The sequence below is a fragment of the Mobula birostris genome, chromosome 1 (assembly GCF_030028105.1).
Source record: "Mobula birostris isolate sMobBir1 chromosome 1, sMobBir1.hap1, whole genome shotgun sequence".
Taxonomy (NCBI): Eukaryota; Metazoa; Chordata; class Chondrichthyes; order Myliobatiformes; family Myliobatidae; genus Mobula; species Mobula birostris.
The window spans coordinates 143,323,214-143,341,646 of NC_092370.1; the positions used below are offsets into that span (position 1 = coordinate 143,323,214).

At 40.6% G+C, this 18,433-nt stretch overlaps 1 protein-coding gene across 1 annotated transcript in view; it reads left to right on the forward strand.

Annotated features, from left to right (window-relative positions):
• The window catches only part of mlh1 (mutL homolog 1, colon cancer, nonpolyposis type 2 (E. coli)), a 116,266-nt gene that overhangs the window by 5,696 nt on the left and 92,137 nt on the right, over positions 1–18,433 (forward strand). The window contains exons 2-3 of the mRNA XM_072263063.1: positions 1,037–1,127; positions 5,194–5,292. Coding sequence (XP_072119164.1) covers positions 1,037–1,127; positions 5,194–5,292 — 190 coding nt within the window. The remainder of the gene's footprint in view (positions 1–1,036; positions 1,128–5,193; positions 5,293–18,433) is intronic.

Here is an 18,433-nt window from a genome sequence, read left to right on the forward strand (position 1 = left end):
AGTATCTGTCAGCGGCCTGGGTGTTGGGGTGGTGGGACACTGGGGTGCCATCTCGTCGTCTGTTTCCATTAGAGTAGGCAGCTCATCTTCTCCTATGACTGCCTGCCTCGATGTCGAAAGTCGAGGTTCGTCGTCTGCTGTGGCTGATGTGGAAGGCTTGCTTGACTACTGAGCCTCGCGCATTCTTCTATCATACAGATCTTTGTCAGCACTCAAACCATCTTGCAAATATCCCCTAAACCGACGTACCCTTTCAAAATTAAAGTCGTACTTTATCATTACTCATTTGGTTTCGATTGTTATCCTTTTTTCTTCCAATTGCATCAGCTCTTCATCTATCAGTTCTTGGTCATGAGATGCCAAAAACTCTTCAACATCATCTTCGTCAGCTTCCACAAGCCAAACTCATTTAGTCCTTACTTCGTTCACCACGATCAAAACGCTTAATTATGTCTGGTTTTAGGCTAAGTGCAATACCCTTACGAGCTCTTTTAGGCTTTTCCAATACCATAGAACTCATCTTGCAAACGGCTGCTCACAGGCACGTGTTTAAGCAATGCCGTTCCAAATCCAGGGGGAGAGCGACTGCTCGGGGCGCGTGCTGCCTTTTATCATGCGCTGCTTTTTTTTCGTAACAGTGAAAACACCTTCTGAAAATGAAAACAGGTACTAATGTAGGTCTTTCGTAACAGTGAGGTTTCATAAAGCGAAAGTTCGAAAAGCGGAGGACACCTGTACTTGTAACTGGTGTTAGTCTGTACACTTTGTTAACTACATACTCTGCAGCCTTTCAGAACTGATCTATCACTACTACCTTTTCATGGACTCTTGCTGATTGACAAATTTAATCTTTTTCCAGGTCCACAAGTCCCTCAAATACACATTTTTAAAAAATTGTTCTATATGTGTGATGGTTTACACCTCGAAATGCAATGATCCAAATTAATATGCTGGACAGTTTCTGATAATCTAGAAGACTTTGCTTGAACCGGTCTTTGGTTTGCTGTGATAATAGGATAATGTTTTTTCTTAACAGTTTGGATGCCAAATCTACAAATATTCAAGTTGTTTTAAAGGATGGTGGATTGAAGATGATTCAGATTCAGGATAATGGGACTGGTATCAGGGTAAGAATTCATTGTTTCACAAAATACAATAAATTATCTGGGTTCTGTTTGCATACCTTCAGTGTCATGGAAAACAAACACAAAAAATGGATAAGTTATCATTTCATTGCAGCCCATTAGCTACCTACTAATCTTTCTGTATCTCACTCATGGTTAATGATAATATAAACCATTTCTGCCAGGCTTCCAGCAGTTTTTCTTCACTGAACTCCCAGAATGTACTTGATCAAGGCCTGGGGATTTATCCACTTTCACATGTTGTACCTGCCTATTTTGAAAACCACACCAGAACCTGAGTCATTGATTGAAGTGTTGCAAGTTATCTTGTATGACGGTGAGGTTCAAGTAATAGAAATTGGTTTACAGCTGGTCAGTGCCTTTGAGATTCTCCAAAGACATAGTCCTGAAATACAGCTAATCAGATATAGCTTAGCAACACTGTTGTTTCTGTTGTGCATTCAAATCCCAGTCCTGAGCATTGAGCACAGACAACTAGAATGACACTTCACTGTGGTACAGAGGGATGTAATGCTGATGGAAGGGATTAAATTTGATTTCCCATCTGATTTGGCTAGATACAAAATAACCTATGTTTAAAAAAAAAGTAGGTTTAACTTCTCCTGTGTTGTACCCCAATATTTAACTGCATGTGTTACTGAATTAGACCATCTTGTAATTGTTGTTTGTGGGGCTTTGCTATATCAAAAATGATTGCTACATTTCCACTATGACACTGAGGAATATGATTCAGTGTTTCTTTTGGAAGATGTAAAATGCTTTCCGGTGGCCTGCAAAAAAAAAGTATGCATTTCAAACTGATGTGGCAAATTGCAGAATGCAGATGAATTTTTTTTAACCATAGACTAGGTGCAGAAGTTGAAAAACTTGCGTGTCAATCTGCTAATGCACTAATAATCACTTAGGTTCCTGGTCATTACTAAATGTTGCACCCCATCAAATTCAAGCAGCAGTATGAACCTGTGAATATGAGTCTTTGGACACTCAAAGGCCTTTGGAATTTCACGTGATGCATGATGTGTGCTTTGGTTGCCTTCAGGTCAAGTCTATCACATTGTAAGAGTCATTACATATAGACTTTCTGGTAATTGATTTCCGTAACAACAGTTGGTGAATCCATTGCACCACACTATTGACCTCTCAATATTGAGTCTATTTGAAATACAAACCCTTGAATGCTGTTAAAAGCTCTCAAAGTGTAGTTTGTCACAGAATAGAATATGAAGGTAATATGTGTATCATTTTTAGAGGTGTAAAGGGAGAGAAAGACAAATTAACTAGAAGTTACATTAGGAAATAACCTGAAGGTCTTTTGCAGAAAATTAATGATTCTTTGATTCGTTGTTATATAGCATGGGATCAGTCCCATCAGTCCAACTTTTCCATGACAACCAAGATGCTTACCTATTCTAATACAATTTACCTATGCTTGGCTCGTATCCCTCAAATCTTCCTTGTACACCTGTATTGTGTATGTTGTACCTAGCAGCCCCTACTATCGCTTCTCAGCCTTTTGGCTAAGATCTAGTGTAGTGTAGTATCTCTGTGGGGATGGGAAGTTGTCTCTCAGATTTCCATTAAATCTTTCCCCTCTCACATTAAGCCTATGTACTGTTATTTTTAGACTGTCCTACCCTTGGAAAATAATTATGGCTATTTCACTTGCCTATGTCCCTCATGATTTTGTATTAAAACAATCCCCATGTTATGACAGGGTCCTATTCAGTGAACTATTAGTAAACTGAACTGCTTGTAAGTTGGAAATGGACAAAATTTGCTCTGACAGGAGAGAGGGAGCAGGTTCATGAGGAGTGGCTGCTAGCTGGTCTCTCTGACATTGAGTGAGTCAACTCAGCACTCCCGATTATACCTAACTCCCGATTATGGCAGCTCTATGTGTGGAAAGGATACATGTTGAAAATGAACCATTCCAACCTAGCAGAAGATGCCTGCAACCCCATAGCAACTGGGATATTTATCCACATCCAACTGATCTATCTTCCATGCATTTGTTCCCATGTACAAGCCAAAAGACAGGCAATTATAAAGTGTGGACCTATATCCATACCACCTTCACGATGGGTGGGGGGAAAGTGGTCTCACCCTATCTCATCCTTCATCATTAATCAAGTCCTCCAATCCGAGCAACATTCCCAATCAACGTTTGTAAGTTCCTGTGTAATGCTGTCAAATTTGGCCTTGCCCAAATTTCGGACTTGTGGATTAATTCTGTCATTTATCTTAAAAGTAGTGGAATTATGGTCAGTGATTTCAAAGAGCAACCTACTGACACACCAGTCACTTTCCTGCTCTTTTCCTTAGAGGAGGTTGAGTGCAGCCACTTTCTTTGTAGGGCAAACTGCATTTGCTTAAGAAACCTTTACTGGACTCAAAAAAACAAATTCTCTCCCATGTAATTCCTGAGCACTGAGCTCCAGTCATTGTTAGGGACGTTTAAAATAGTATATTATTACAATCCTATTATTTCCACGCCTATCTGATTTCCCCTACAAATTTGCTCCTCTATTTCCTTCAGGGGTGAAGCTATATTATAATCCTATCAAAGTGATTCATCGTCATCATTACGTGCCGTGTTGTATGACGTGGGTTGTGATGGTTTTGACCATGATTGTTCTTGGCAAATTTTTCAAAATTGGTTTGCCATTGCCACCTTCTGGGCAAGATACAAGACAGGTGACGACAGCCATGGTCAAAACTCTTCAAAGGTTGTCTGCCTGGCATCAGTGGTTGCACAACCAGACTTGTGATATGCACCAGCTGCTTGTACAACCATCCACCACCTACTCTCATGGCTTCATGTGACCCTGATCAGGTGCGGGGGGGGGGGGTGGGCCACACCTTGCCCAAGGGTGACTTGCAAGGAGAGGGAAGGAGCACCTTGCACCTGCTTTGGTAGAAACATACAGTATTTCCACCCCACCACCCTAATCAAAGTGATACCTGTTTTTATTTTTAAGTTCTAATCACGTAGATTAAGTATATGTTCTTGTTTTATATCTCAAGTACTGCTGATGTTCTTCCTATTAAATAATGCAACTCCACCTTCTTCTCCATCTATCACCTTGGAATTATTTGTTTCCCTCAACCATGTTTTTTTCAATATCTGTAATATGATAATCCCATAATATTATTGTCTTGTATGTACTTAAAATATCTAGTGGTATTATATTTGTGAGAATACAATTAAAAATGGTTAAATTAAAGCATTCTGCTTCACAGTTCCAGCAACCTGGCTTAGTTCTTGGCAGTCTGTATGTAATTTGCAAGTCCTCCGTAGTCATGAGTATTTCACTGGGTGATCTTGTTTCCTGTGAGACTGTCTTAACCTGTAACATACTGTGCTGCACAGTACAGACTCTTCAGCCTCTGATGTGCCAACCTTTTAACCTACTCCAAAATCAATCTAACCTTCCCCTCCCATATAGCCCTGCTTTTATTTTTCATCCACATGCCTTCTCTGAGAGTATCTTAAATGTCACTTATGCATCTACATCTATCATCATCCTTGGTAATACATTCTACTCTTTATTTTAAAATCTACCTCTGATATCGCCATGTACTTTTCTCCAGTAAAGTTAAAATTAAGTCCTCTTGTACAATGCTTTATGACCTGTACAATGACCTCACTGCTCTGTACTTTATGCACTTGAAATTAAGGCAGTTATTTCATATGCTGTCACATTTGCGTATCTTTAGGGTTGTACACTTGAATACATCTGTTCTTCATATTCCCCTCCCATTCATGTCCTACTCTTTTTAGTCCTCCCGAGATTCATTGTCTTACCTTTCAGAGTTAAATTCCATCTACCATTGCTTTATTTTTTTTTTACCAACTGATTATCATCTTTGCAAAATATGCCCTCTATCTTGTGGAATTACCTGTTTGAATCAAAAGCTTCAGTTTTATCTGGGACAGCATACAAAATAGATTTTCAGAAGTTGCCATGTTTTATTTCACTTTCTTCCCCCTCTCCCTCCCCACCACCACAATGTTTTTCAATAATGTGTTAACTTTTTGTATAATCAGAAGGAAGATTTGGAAATACTTTGTGAAAGATTTACTACAAGCAAGTTACAGAAATTTGAAGATCTTGCCAGCATCTCTACGTATGGATTTAGAGGAGAGGTGTGTGTGAAAGTTAATTATTTTATTACAATTAAAATATGCAATGGGGTAAAATCCATAAGGGTAGGAGATTCTCTTCAGTTGTCCAGCCTGCATGGACATATCTGAAGAAGAAGTAAACAAATTTAGAAGGAATAAAAACTCGTTTAAAAATTTGTTTTGCCTTTTATACTGTTGTGAAAATATATTTTGCAAATTTCATCTTTCTATATGAAGGAGTTAGAACAGTACAGTGTGGGAACTGGCCCTTCAGCTAATGAGTGTGCATTGATTATAATGCCAAGTTAAAATAAAACTATGTTCAGGCAGATGGATTTATCCCTCCATTCCTGCCTGTTCATGTGCCGGGAGCAAACTCAGAAATGGAAGATGTAAAGGGACTTGGGAATCCTCAAGCAGGGTCCCCTGCAGGTTAACTCGCAGGTTGAGTTGGTAGGAAAGAAGGCAAATGCAATGTTAACATTCATTTCAAGAGGGCTATAATGTAAAAGTAATAATGTAGTGCTGAGGCTTTGTAGAGCGTTGGTCAGGCTGAATTTGGAGTATTGTGAGCAGTTTTGAGCCCTTTACCTGAGAAAGGATGTGTTGGTATAGGACAGTGTCCAAAGGAGGTTGATGAGAATGATCCAGGAAAGAAAGGGCTGAAGTGGTAGGAGCATTTGATGGGTCTGGTGTTTAGAAGAATAATGGGGGATTTCATTGAAAATTATGGAATATTGGACGGGACTTCCGGGTCATCAAGGGAATGGCGGCGTAAGGAAAAAGTCTCTCAACAAAAAAAGAAGGTAAACTGCCCCATAATCAAATTTAGACAAATACTTAATATTGCATAACTATATTAATAAAAGGGGCAAGGATGATGTCTAAGAACAAGATTAAAAAGTCCGCTCCAAAAGCTGATAAACATAAAGAGACGCAGCAAGGCGACGGGCCTAGCTCCCCCACGGCAAGCCAGGACGGAGATAATGAGGGGGAATCGGTGACTCTGTCCTTGATTCTCGGAGAGATTCGCGAGTTCTGACAAGATAACAGCAAACAGCTGGAAGATATTAAAGGAGAAATAGTAAAAACTAACTCGCGGATAGATGAAGCCGAAGCGAGGATTGTTGGAATTGAAGAGAAGCTACAGAACGCAGAGGAGGTGATAGCAGAAATGCTGAAGCTGCAAGACCAGCTCCAGTGGAAACTAATAGATCAAGAAGGCCGCTCGAGAAGGGAAAATGTGAGGATTTACGGAGTTCCCGAAGGAACTGAAGGTAAACCCGGATTGATGATTCCCTTCGTGGAGAAGCTACTTAGAGAGAACCTTGATATACCGGCCGCAAAAGACCTACAGATAGAAAGAGCTCACCGCGCGTTGGCACCACAGCCTCCAGCAGGCGCCCAGCCCAGATCGATTCTGGTCAGATTTCTCAGTTACAGAACGAAGGAAGAGGTGCTTAAAAGGGCATGGCAAAAGAAAGGTTTCATGTGGAACAACTGTAAAATCAGTTTAGACCACGACTACGCACCGGGGATTCTTGCCAGACGGAAGGAATATACGGAAACACGGAGAGTCCTGAAGGAAAACAACATCAGATTCCAGACCCTGTATCCAGCTCGGCTGAGAGTCTTTTACGACGAAGGGACAAAAACTTACGCTACGGTGGAGGAGGCAACATTGGACCTGGCGAACCGGGGACTACCTATTAAAGTTATCACCCAACCGGAGTCGCTACTGGAGAGGATTCGGCAGAAGTCGTGGCAGTTAGTGCGGCGAGGACGCTCCACACGAACCAGAGTGTCAAACTACAAGGAAAAGCTGCAAATATTCAGACGCGAACGTACAGAGAACACAGATTAATTAAGAGAAATGACTGAAAAGAGTAAATCGGACTTAAAGGTAAAATGAAAACTGGTAACTGAAAATAAACTAGACGGAATAACTTGAATGATAGCAATATGGTCGAGACATAAATAGGAGAAAATTCTCTATGATTATTCAAACTGCTGAGGGCCCTCTAACACAGGGTGAAGATAGAGGTTATCCCTCTGAACTGAGGCGGGTCGGTGCTCAGGCCTCACTGTGGGAAGTCGGGAAAAATTTTCAAATGTTGCACGTTCAAAAATGTCTAGTGTGTGGTTATATGTCTTGGTTTACTGTTGAGAAGGGATTGCTTACTGTTTGGTTAGAAAAGGAGAGTTTTTTTCTACTAGAGAAAAATGCAAACTGAATTGGTAAAAATAATTTCCTATGATGTTAATGGGGTTTTGAATCCAATTAAAAGAAATAAGATTATGTCTAAATTGAAAAAAGAGAGGGCACAAATAGCTTTTCTCCAGGAAACACATATGAGCCAATCTGAACATGGAAAATTAAAAAGAATGGGCTTTAAGCATGTATTTTATTCATCATATAAATTGAGTCACAAAAGAGGGGTAGCTACTTTATTATCAAGTACTCTTAATTATGAACATATTTCAGAGACTAAAGACAAAGAAGGACAGTTTGTAAAAATCACAGGAAGGTACAGAAATAACATTGCTGAATGTTCATGCTCCTCCAGGTTGTGAATGGTCATTTTATAGACACATTTTTGACCTAATGGTCAGTTCTCAAGGGGTAGTAATTTGTGGAGGGGATTTTAATATTAGATTAAATCCTATATTAGATTCTTCAAGAATAGTTACTCAGAATAAACCTTTGACTCGGAAAGTGAATTCATTGATGGAGGAGTTGGGAATTATAGATGTCTGGAGGGAATTACACCCTACTAGTAAAGATTATACATATTACTCTTTCCCTCATTCAGCCTATTCAAGGATAGACTATACCTTTAATACAGATAGACTCAGGATAAAAAACTGTAATATTGCAACAATTGATCTGTCGGATCATAACCCAGTCTCTATGTCTCTAATCCTGGAAAGGAAAATGAGGAAAACACTATGGAGGCTAAACTCACATATACTCAATAACCAGAAAGTAATGGAGAGATTAAGGGGAGAAATCAAAGAATATCTAGACCTTAATGACACGGGAGAAACATCACCAGTAATCTTATGGGATACATTGAAAGCTGTACTGAGAGGGAAAATTATTTCCATTACCACTCACATGAAAAAGATCAATGCACAAAAATTAGTAGACCTTCAAGGAAAATTAAAACAACTTCAAGTTGTAGATAGCAACAAAAGTAATTCAAATCGAAAACAGGAAATTAGGAATTTGCAGAGTGAAATTGACGATATTTATACGTTGGAAACTCAAAGAAATTTTCTTTACCTGAGACAAAAGAATTATGAAGTAGGAGGTAAATCAGCTAGATTATTAGCATATAAATTACGAAAACAACAAGCAGACAATACAATTCATAAAATAAAGAATCCAAAGACAAAGCTTGTGGAGAGTACAATAGGGAAAATTCAAGAGAGTTTTGAAACATATTATCGAGAGCTGTACTCCCAACCCCGGGCCCCCAATGAGCCCTATATAGACAGTGTATTGAATTTTTTAGATCTACCTAAACTTACAGATTTACAAAATGAAAGTTTATTAGAACCAGTAACTGTCAAAGAACTGAACGTGGCCATCTCTAGGTTAAAGGCTGGAAAGTCCCCAGGTTCTGATGGGTTTACCTCAGAGTGGTACAAGTCCCTGAAGACACCGTTAGCCCCATTACTACTTAACACCTTTAATTGGATCTTGCAGAGAGGAGAAACTCCACCTTCCTGGAGAGAAGCGATTATTTCAGTTATTCCTAAAGAGGGTAAAGATAAACTAGAATGTGGCAATTATCGGCCAATTAGTGTTCTTAATTTAGATGACAAACTATTTACATTTATATTAGCGCGCAGATTGGAAAAGCTTTTACCTGGCCTAATCCACTTAGACCAGACTGGATTTATTCAACAAAGACAAACACAGGACAACATAAGGAGAACTCTGCACATATTAGAACAGGTTAATAAGAACAAGACAGAGACAATGGTAGTAGGATTGGACGCTGAGAAAGCTTTTGATTGGGTTAGTTGGGCATTCCTATACAGAGTGTTAGGAAGATTCGGCTTTCAAGAAAAGTTTATTAAAGTAATTCAGACTCTATATGACAGCCCTACAGCCCGAATTAAGATAAATGGGGACCTCTCTGACTCCTTCATCCTAGAGAGAGGCACTAGACAGGGATGCCCAATTTCTCCTCTCCTTTTTGCGCTATATATTGAACGGCTTGCCCAACTAATAAGACAGAGCGAAATCGTAAAAGGTATCAAGGTGGCAGGGATTGAACAGAAAGTGGCGTTATTAGCAGATGATGTTTTGGTCTATCTGAGTGAACCAGAAAAATCATTTATAGGATTGTTTACACTGTTGGATGACTTTGGGAAAATATCAGGTTATAAAATAAATGTAAAGAAAACGCAGGTTATGTCCCTAAATTATACACCATCCAAAAAATTGCAGGATACATATGATCTTAAGTGGGAAGCTAAATCATTAAAATATTTAGGAATAACCCTGTCGAAGGATCTTTCAACACTGTCACAGGTAAATTATGGGCCATTAATCTCAGAGATAAAAGCAGATATGCATAGATGGAATCTTATCCCCTTTTTAAGTTTAAATTCAAGGATAAATACTATAAAAATGAATATTCTTCCTCGGTTATTGTATCTTTTCCGTACTTTACCGGTGGAGGTGGATGATAATCAATTCAGGGAATGGGACAAATGGATTTCCTGCTTCATTTGGCAAGGAAAGAAACCTAGAATTCGATATAACACCTTACAGTTAGGGAAGGAAGGAGGAGGTATGGTTCTTCCTTGCCTGAGAAATTATTTTTATGCCTCACAGATAACCCCTCTGTTATATTGGTGTAATAGGGAATATAAGGCTAGATGGAAGGTAATAGAATTTGATTAGTTGACAGTTTTCCTCTTCAGGCCTCAATAGCTGACAAAGGATTGATGGCCCAGTTGGAAAAATTTAAAAACGCTTGGATAAATCTTACATTAAAAGTATGGCAGAAGGTGGTTAATTCATGTGGAATTAATAACATGTTAAAACTCTTTAGATGGTGTGCATATGATACCGAATTCCTTCCCAACAGAGGAGATAAAAGATTTGAGCTATGGATAAAGAAAGGTCTTACAACCTACCTCTCATTTATAGATAAAAGAGTATTACAAAGTTTCCAAATCCTGCAGGACAAACATGGCCCAGAACATAATGACTTTTTTAGGTACCTTCAAGTACGAAACTATGTTAACCAGAGTTGTAGATATACAGACCTAGTTCAATACCTAGTAAATCAGTTTCTCGATTATATAATGCACTCTCCCATGCTAAAAATGTAAATACACTGTATATTAAAGAGAAGTGGGAGAAAGAAGCGGGGTTGGTACTTTCAGAGGAGGCTTGGGGGAAAATCTGCAGCTTTCAATGGTCCTCAACTAATTCTTTGACTTGGAGAGAACATTGTTGGAAAAACAGTATAAGATTCTTCAAGACCCCATATCAGGAAAAATATAAAGATACAAATGTGATGTGTTGGAGAAGGTGCGGCTCCAAGGAGGCAAATCATTTTCATATTTTTTGGGATTGCCCTAAATTAAGTCTATTTTGGGAAGGTATTCATAGAACATTAGTTAAGGTACTTAGGTCCCAGATACCTCTGAACTTTGAGATGCTCTATTTGGGGCATGTATTGTTTCTTGAACAGAAGGAAGATATAAAGTTGCTGCAGGCCCTCTTAGCGGCAAGTAAGAAATCAATCACTAGAAAATGGCTAAATCCAATACCACCTACATTAGAAGATTGGTACGAAATTATCTTGGAAATATTTAAAATGGAAAAGTTGACTTACTCCCTGAGAACTCAAAAAGAAAAATTTTATCAAATCTGGAATAAATGGATTGAATATATAACTCCAATGCGAGCAGACTTTAGATGACTCTCCTAATGATTTATACTGCTCTTCTCATCAACACAGTAATAACCCCTAGTCTAAATGTTTGTTTTTTTTGTTTTCTTTTGGAAAATAGAGAATTAACGCAAGTAAAAGGAAAGATTTGGGAAAGGGATAAAAAAATGAAAAAATTAAGTAAATAAGTACATAGGGATTGGATAATTATGTCTGCGGGCAGGAGCAAGCATGAACAAATTAGGATATAAACACCTACAATGGTTGATACATAGGCTTATATACAACATTTTGGACCAGTGGAAATGGTCCAGAAGGGTTATATGGAAACTATTATTACCATTTTTCTTAACAACTAATTCCATTACGTAGCCTAATAGGTTAGATTTACCACAGTACATAATTATCTATTTAAATGTTTATTTTCCTTTTATATCATCTCAATGTGTACTTAAGAATGTATAAATAATTGTAGTTTTATATATATAAAAAAAGGAAAAGGTTATATGTGTGAAAAAAGTACATGATATTTGTGAATTCCTTATCCAAATAAAAATAAAATTAAAAAAAAGAAAATTATGGAATATTGAAAGGCCTCGATAGAATGGATGTGGAGAGGAGGTTTCCAACAGTGGAGGAGACTGGGACTTGGGGTGGGAGGGTGTGCCGGAGAGCCTCAAAATGCAATGATGTCCATTTAAAACAGATGAGGAATTTCTTTAGCCAGTAGAGTGGTAAATCTGCAGAATCCATTGCCACAAACAACTGTGGAGCTTAATTCATTTTAATACTTTTAAAAGTGGAGGTTGATAAGTTCTTGTTAAGTAAGGGTGCCAAAGATTATTGGGAGAGGGCAGGAAAATGGGGTTGAGAAGAATGAGCCATATTGGTGGAGCAGACTCGATGGGATGAATGACCTAATTCTACTCCTATGTCTTGTGTCTTATGCAAATTTTGCTAGCTGCCTGAAATCTAAAACCAGTGTATTATGCCTAAACAATGGAGACTACAACAAGATGAGGGAGGAGTTAGATAGAGTAGACTGGGAATGCAGTCCATATGGTGGGACAGTTGAGCAACAGTGAAGACTTTCAAAGAGATTTTTCATGGTGCTCAACAAAGGTATATTCCAGTTAAAAGCAAGGGCAGTAAAGGTGGAGAAAGCCAGGCATAGATAGCTAAGGAAATAAGGGAAGGCATCAAACTAAAAGCTCATGTGTACAAAGTCGCCAAGAGTAAAAGGAAACCGGGTGATTCAGAAAACTTGAAAAAGCAGCAAAGAACCATTAAGCGAGCAATAAAGAAAAGGAAGATAGATTATGAAAATAAACTAGCACAAAATATAAAAACAGATAGTAAAAGTTTTTATAACTATATAAAGTGGAAAAGGGTGTCCAAAATGTACATAGGTCCCTTGGAGGATGAAAACTGGAAATTGATATTGGGTCATGAGGCTTTGAATGACTATTTTGTGTCGGTCTTCTTGGTGGAGGACACATCTAACATGCAAAAGAGAGATATGGATGCGATGGGAGGTGGGGACCTCGATACAATAGCTATCTCTAAAGAGGTAGTGCTGAACAAACTTGTGGGCCTAACGGTAGGCACGTCCCCAGTCCTGATGGAATGCATCCCAGGGTACTGAAAGAAATGGCAGAGGTTATAGTAGAGGCTTTGGAGAGGATTGTGGACCATGGAAGAAAGGGAAGGAAGAAGGGCACCAGAGGGAGATGATAGGCAGGTGAGGAGAAGAGGTAAGAGAGTAACCAGAAAGGGAATGGAAGAAGAGAAAAAGAGGGAGGGGTAGAAATCAATGTATATGCCATCAAATTTGAGGCTATCCAGACAGAATGAGCTGTTATTCCTCCAACCTGAGTTTGGCTTCATCATAACAGTAGAGATCAGAGGGGAGGAACAAGTGGACGAGTGAATCACATGGAGAACAAGCCCTCTGGAAAGTAGGGTGGGTTGGGTGGGGGGAGATGTGCTTAGTAGTAGGATCTTGTTGGAGATGATGGAAGTTAAAGAAAATGATGTGCTGGGTGTGGAGGCTCGTGGATTGGTAGGAATGGACAAGGGGAACCCCATTCCTGTTGTGACAGCAAGAGGAGGGGTAAGAGCAGATTTGTGAGAAATAGAGGAAATATGGGGGGAAGGCGATGTCGATGGTGGTAGTGGGTGGGCAATGCTTGTCAAAGTAGTAGGCTTAGTGACAGAGGTGATGGAAGATGGATGGCATCATGGTGGGCATGGAACTCGTTGAGGTGTGGGCACTGGGACAAAGATGAGGCTCATAACAGTACGAAACATTCTTCCTCGAAGGTTGAAGGGGATGGTGAAGACATGGCTGGAGTCAGGAGAGAGTAGAAAGTTGGAGGGATCATGAAAGAGGAAGGATCAAGGAAAGTGAGGTGGGAGGAAGATGGTGCTCAGAGAAATGAAGGAAGGGATGAGGGGTAGAGTGAAGCCCAAGAGATCTGGAATTAACAGAGGGTAGTGGGTGGAAGAAAAGGAGCAGAAGAACGCAGTGGCAGTGAAAAAGTTCTTGACCTGTAGCTGGAGATGGCTACAGTCAGGGCAGAGCTGAAATAGGCAGGATAACTGCTTGATATTTTGGCAATTCTTTTCTGAGACAGGAGTGATCTGTACGAGGGGGACAGGTTGCATCATAACTGGAAGACAGCTAATAATCCTGGCAAGGAGGTTAGCTAGTGCTACTTGGGAGAGTTTAAGCTAGTTTGGCAGAAGGATGGAACCAGAGCACCAGGTCAGAAAATGAAGAGAAAGCTCATGTCAAGACCAGTACATAGACTGGGCAGAATTTGTTCAGTGTCCAGGAAGGTTTTATTAAATCAGTATATAGATAGTCCCCCAAGAGGAGTGACCATACTGAACTTGGTGTTGGGAAGTGAGCCTGGCCACACTGACTGACCATTCAGTGGGAGCAGAGTTAAGCAGAGATCACATCTCCTTAAGTTTTAATTTAAATTTGAGTAAGGAACTCCTTAAGTTTGAATAAGGATCAGAATGGATCTTTCAGGAGAGTAGTAAATTGAAGCAAGGCAAATTATGAGTATTATGCAGAAACTATGGGAAGTTAACTTGGAACAGCTGCTTTTGAAAAAGTCTGCACATGAGGGTGTTTATTGATCAACTGCACAGAGTATAGGATAAGTATGTTCTAGCAAGAAGGAAAGTGAGGTCAGGGAACCTTGGGTGTTGAGGGATCTGGTGAATTTAGTCAAGAAGAAAAAGGAAGCTTTTGTAAATTCGAAGAAGCTGAAGTCAAAGAGCCCTTTAAGATTGTAAAGAAGCCAGAAAGAAACTTGAGACTGAAAATAGTAGAACTAGGATGGGCCATGAAGAGTTCTTGGCAGGGAGGATTCTATGCATGCATCAAGAGCATGAGGACAACTAGGGAGGCAGGAGGACCACTCAAGGATAAAGGAGGGAGTGTGCTTGAAGGCAAAGGATATGGGTGAGGTCCTAAATAAGTACTTCAGTATTTATCAGGGAAAAGTATGTGGAGGATAGTGAGGTCACTAGAGAATGCTAATATACTGGGGCATTTTGAGATGAAGCGTTGAGTCTCTTAAAGAACATTAAGGTAGCTAAGCTCCCCAGGGCTTTATGGGATATGCTCTGTATTGAGATAGCGGAAGCCCATCATGATCTTCATATCTTTTCGTCACGGTTAAGGTCCAGCTTGGTGGGGGGGGGGGGGGGTTACTGGAGAGTAGTTAATGTTGTTTTGTTACTTGGGAAAAGAAATGGGAACAATCCTGAAAACTATGGGCTGAGTCTCAATTCAGTGGTAGGAGAGCTTTTGGAAAGGATTTGTATGGATAGAATTTCTTAACATTAACGTAACCTAATTAAGGACAGTCAGCATAGCCTTGTGTAGGTCAGTCCGTGTCTTAAAAAATTGAGATTTTCAAGGAGGTTACAAAAATGGTTGAAGGCAGATTTGTGGATGCAGTCTACATGGATTTTAACCAGGTGTTTGATGAGATCTCTTGTGGTAGGCTCATCCAGAAAATTGAAAAGCATGGGATCTATGGTAACTGGCTATTTGGGTTCAGATTTGGCTTGACCATAGAAGACAGGATAGTGATTGATGGGTCTTATTCTGGCTGAAGGTCCGGGGTGACCTTGGGACTGGGATTGCTGTCCTGTGCTCTATATAAATGACGTGACTGAAAATATGGGTGGCTGGGTTAGTAACTTCACAGACAATACAAAGATTGGTGATGTTGAGGATAGCATGGAAGATTGCCAAAGAATATAGTGGGGTATAGATTAGTTACGGGTATGGGTGATGAAATGGCAGATGGAATTTTATCTCTAACTATGGAGTGTTACAAATTGGGATATCGAACATTAAGAGATGATACATGGTTAATGGCAAGACTCTACAGTGGTGTACCGAGGGATCTTGGGATCCATGTCCACAACTCCCTGTAATTGGCTGCACACGTTGATGGGATGGTAAAGGTATATGACATGCTTACCTTTAGTCGAAGCATGGGGTCAGGAGTTACAAAATCATGTTGCAGCTTTATAAAACACTGGTTACGGTTAAACCACATCCAGGTTTTTGCATTCAGTTCTCGTCCGTCAGTGCCAGCTCGATATTTGTCGGTGGTGGAATGTACATTGCAACCAGGGTGATGACAGAACTCCATCAGCAGATAGAATGCATGACACTTGACTTTCAGATGTTACAGGTTGGGTGAGCGAGATTGAGACGAAACAACCATATTTTCACCACGCCTTATTCATGAAGCAAACACTGACACTGCTGTCGAGTTCATGCAGTAGAAAGCAACATCCTTGGGCTGCAGTGCTGTGTCCAGAGTGCTAGGGGTGAACCATGTGTCTGTGAAGCAGTGTACACTGCAGTTCCTGATGACCCTGCTGCTGCAAGCTTGCTCTGAGGTGTTGAATTTTATTTTCCGGAGACTGTACATTTGCTCGCAGGATGGTAAGTGGGGAGGGGTGAACCTTGGGGTTCTTCACTTCAGTTTTACCTGCAGTCCTCCCCAGCAGCCAGACTTCCTGATGCAATGGAGTAATTCTCTAAGACTCCAGCTGCTGCACTCGCTCCCAGGGTGGTCTGCAGTCCCAGTCTCAGTTCTGAATATCCATAATGTAAATGACTTGAAACAATGTTGCAATGTCTGTGGTTGCAGACTTTAGCTGTAGTAGTTCTAAACAGGAATACAGTGGATTCTGGTTAATTGGGACACATCGAGACCAGTGCATTTTAGCCCAATTACTTAAACCATCACCCCTACTGGGGCATAAGCCACCGACAGTGTCTTGCTAGGGTCCGCTGTCCTAGGCCAGTCTTTCAAGTCATCCCCAGATGTAATCCATCTTGATATATTCTTCCTCTCCCAGGTCTTTGGCACTTCTGTTGGTGTTTCTGCAGCACTGGGTTTTTACGGGATGGGGTTGTTAGCCTTCCTTTTGCAGTTGGGCTTCAGACAGTCACGGCAGAGTCAGCTGTCCCAGTGATGAAGTTGGGGAAGTAAGAAATGATTCTCTGATTCTGGTAAATGGCGGGTTAATATTAAGTGCCAGCTTGTGTATGCTCTGTTCTGTGAAAAGTTGCAGAGACTGTCCTTGACTGAAAAAAATCTGCTTTCAGTTTGTTCATATTAACAACTCACAGCTGTCCCTTTGAGAATGATCTGTGGGCTGTATTCACACATGGTGCATACATCATGTCTTATGGGTTCACATATTGATCTATGTTCCCGCCTTTGTCTATTCAGGTTTTACTGTTAAGGCAAGAATTTGTCTGTAATTAAAACCCGTGATTCAGTGTACCCTCTTATCTAATTAATTAAATTTGCTCCAACTGACCTGGCAGGAATATCATGGTAACTGAGTGTTCTTTGTCTGTTAGTCCTATAAATTGTAGCATTTTCTGCCTGTCAAGTCAGAAGCTGGTTGAGCCGCCAGAAAGAGAGAATTTCTGTCTCTTTTTGATGTTCAGCTTCGAGGTTCTCACCGGCTGAGTTCGAACAAATAAACGGGTGAAAGGTTAAAATAAAGACTTGTGTGTGGTGTCGTTATCTGGTCCGGCGAACTTATGTTTACATTTAGTGCCGTGACTCGGATCCCAATGTAGGGAACGTTTCTCTGGGCTGAGTAAGTGACCGAGAGTTTGAATCGAACACAACTGAGTGGTAGGGCGCCCGGAGGTGATTTACCTCTGGCCACTCCTTGTGTCCGGTCAGGCGTTCTGCCCCTCGCCCATCGAAACTGGTACCTTGACAGGATCCAACGAATCACCCAGATGGGGAGAATAAGGTAAGCAGTTGTTTTGTGAGTATTAAAGTCTGCGGGTGCTGAAAAATTGGACAACAGGTCTTTGGCTTGGTCAATTAAGCTGTATAATTGAGTCAACTTAATTAATTGGGCAATGGGCAAGGAAAGCGTCCAGTCTATTTGTATAATTAGACAACAGGTCTCTGACCTGGTCAATTAAGCTGTATAAGCAAACAACCAGCACAGGTGACAGACGCCTCCGGAGGTTCAGTGCAGCGGCGGGAGGTTAAAAAAAAACTGGGAAATGGTGTGTGGCCACAAGGGAAAGCTTGAGGTATAACCTCTTGTGAACAAGCAATAAATTTAATTCGGAAAAAGAATTGCGGTAGAAAGTGGAAATTATTGATCAAAGAGTGCAAAGATAAAGCTGATACCAAATGGAATAATACTTTACTAGCCATTTGGAGGAAAAACGCCTGTGATAGAAGGGGTAGAGGTATGTACAGGTGATGACACTCCCAAGAGTTGGGAGACGTTGAAGGCAGAGTGCGAATGGGTAGAAGGGAGAAGAAAGAGAATGAAAAACAAAGAAAACAGGCAAAGGCACGTATGGACAGACAGGAAGGTTTTAAATCGGTAGTGCCGCGCATGAAATCCAGGATCAATACGAGATCCCAAATCTATATCTGGCATACTGACCCTGTTTGAGGACAGTGACTGCGATGAGGATTGGGCACTCACCGTATCCCCCACCTTACCAGGGGCCAAGTGCACCCAGTGCTCCCAAATTCCAATCCTCCCAGTATTCAAATACGTTGGCTGCTCAGGTAAAACAGCGGTGGCAGGGAAGGGGAGGCTCTCTATACCCTGAGATTCAGGAAGGGAATACCGAGGATTATTCCGAGTGGTGGGGGGGGGGGGGGGAGAATCTAATAAAACCATGCATCTTGGAAGCCTCAAGA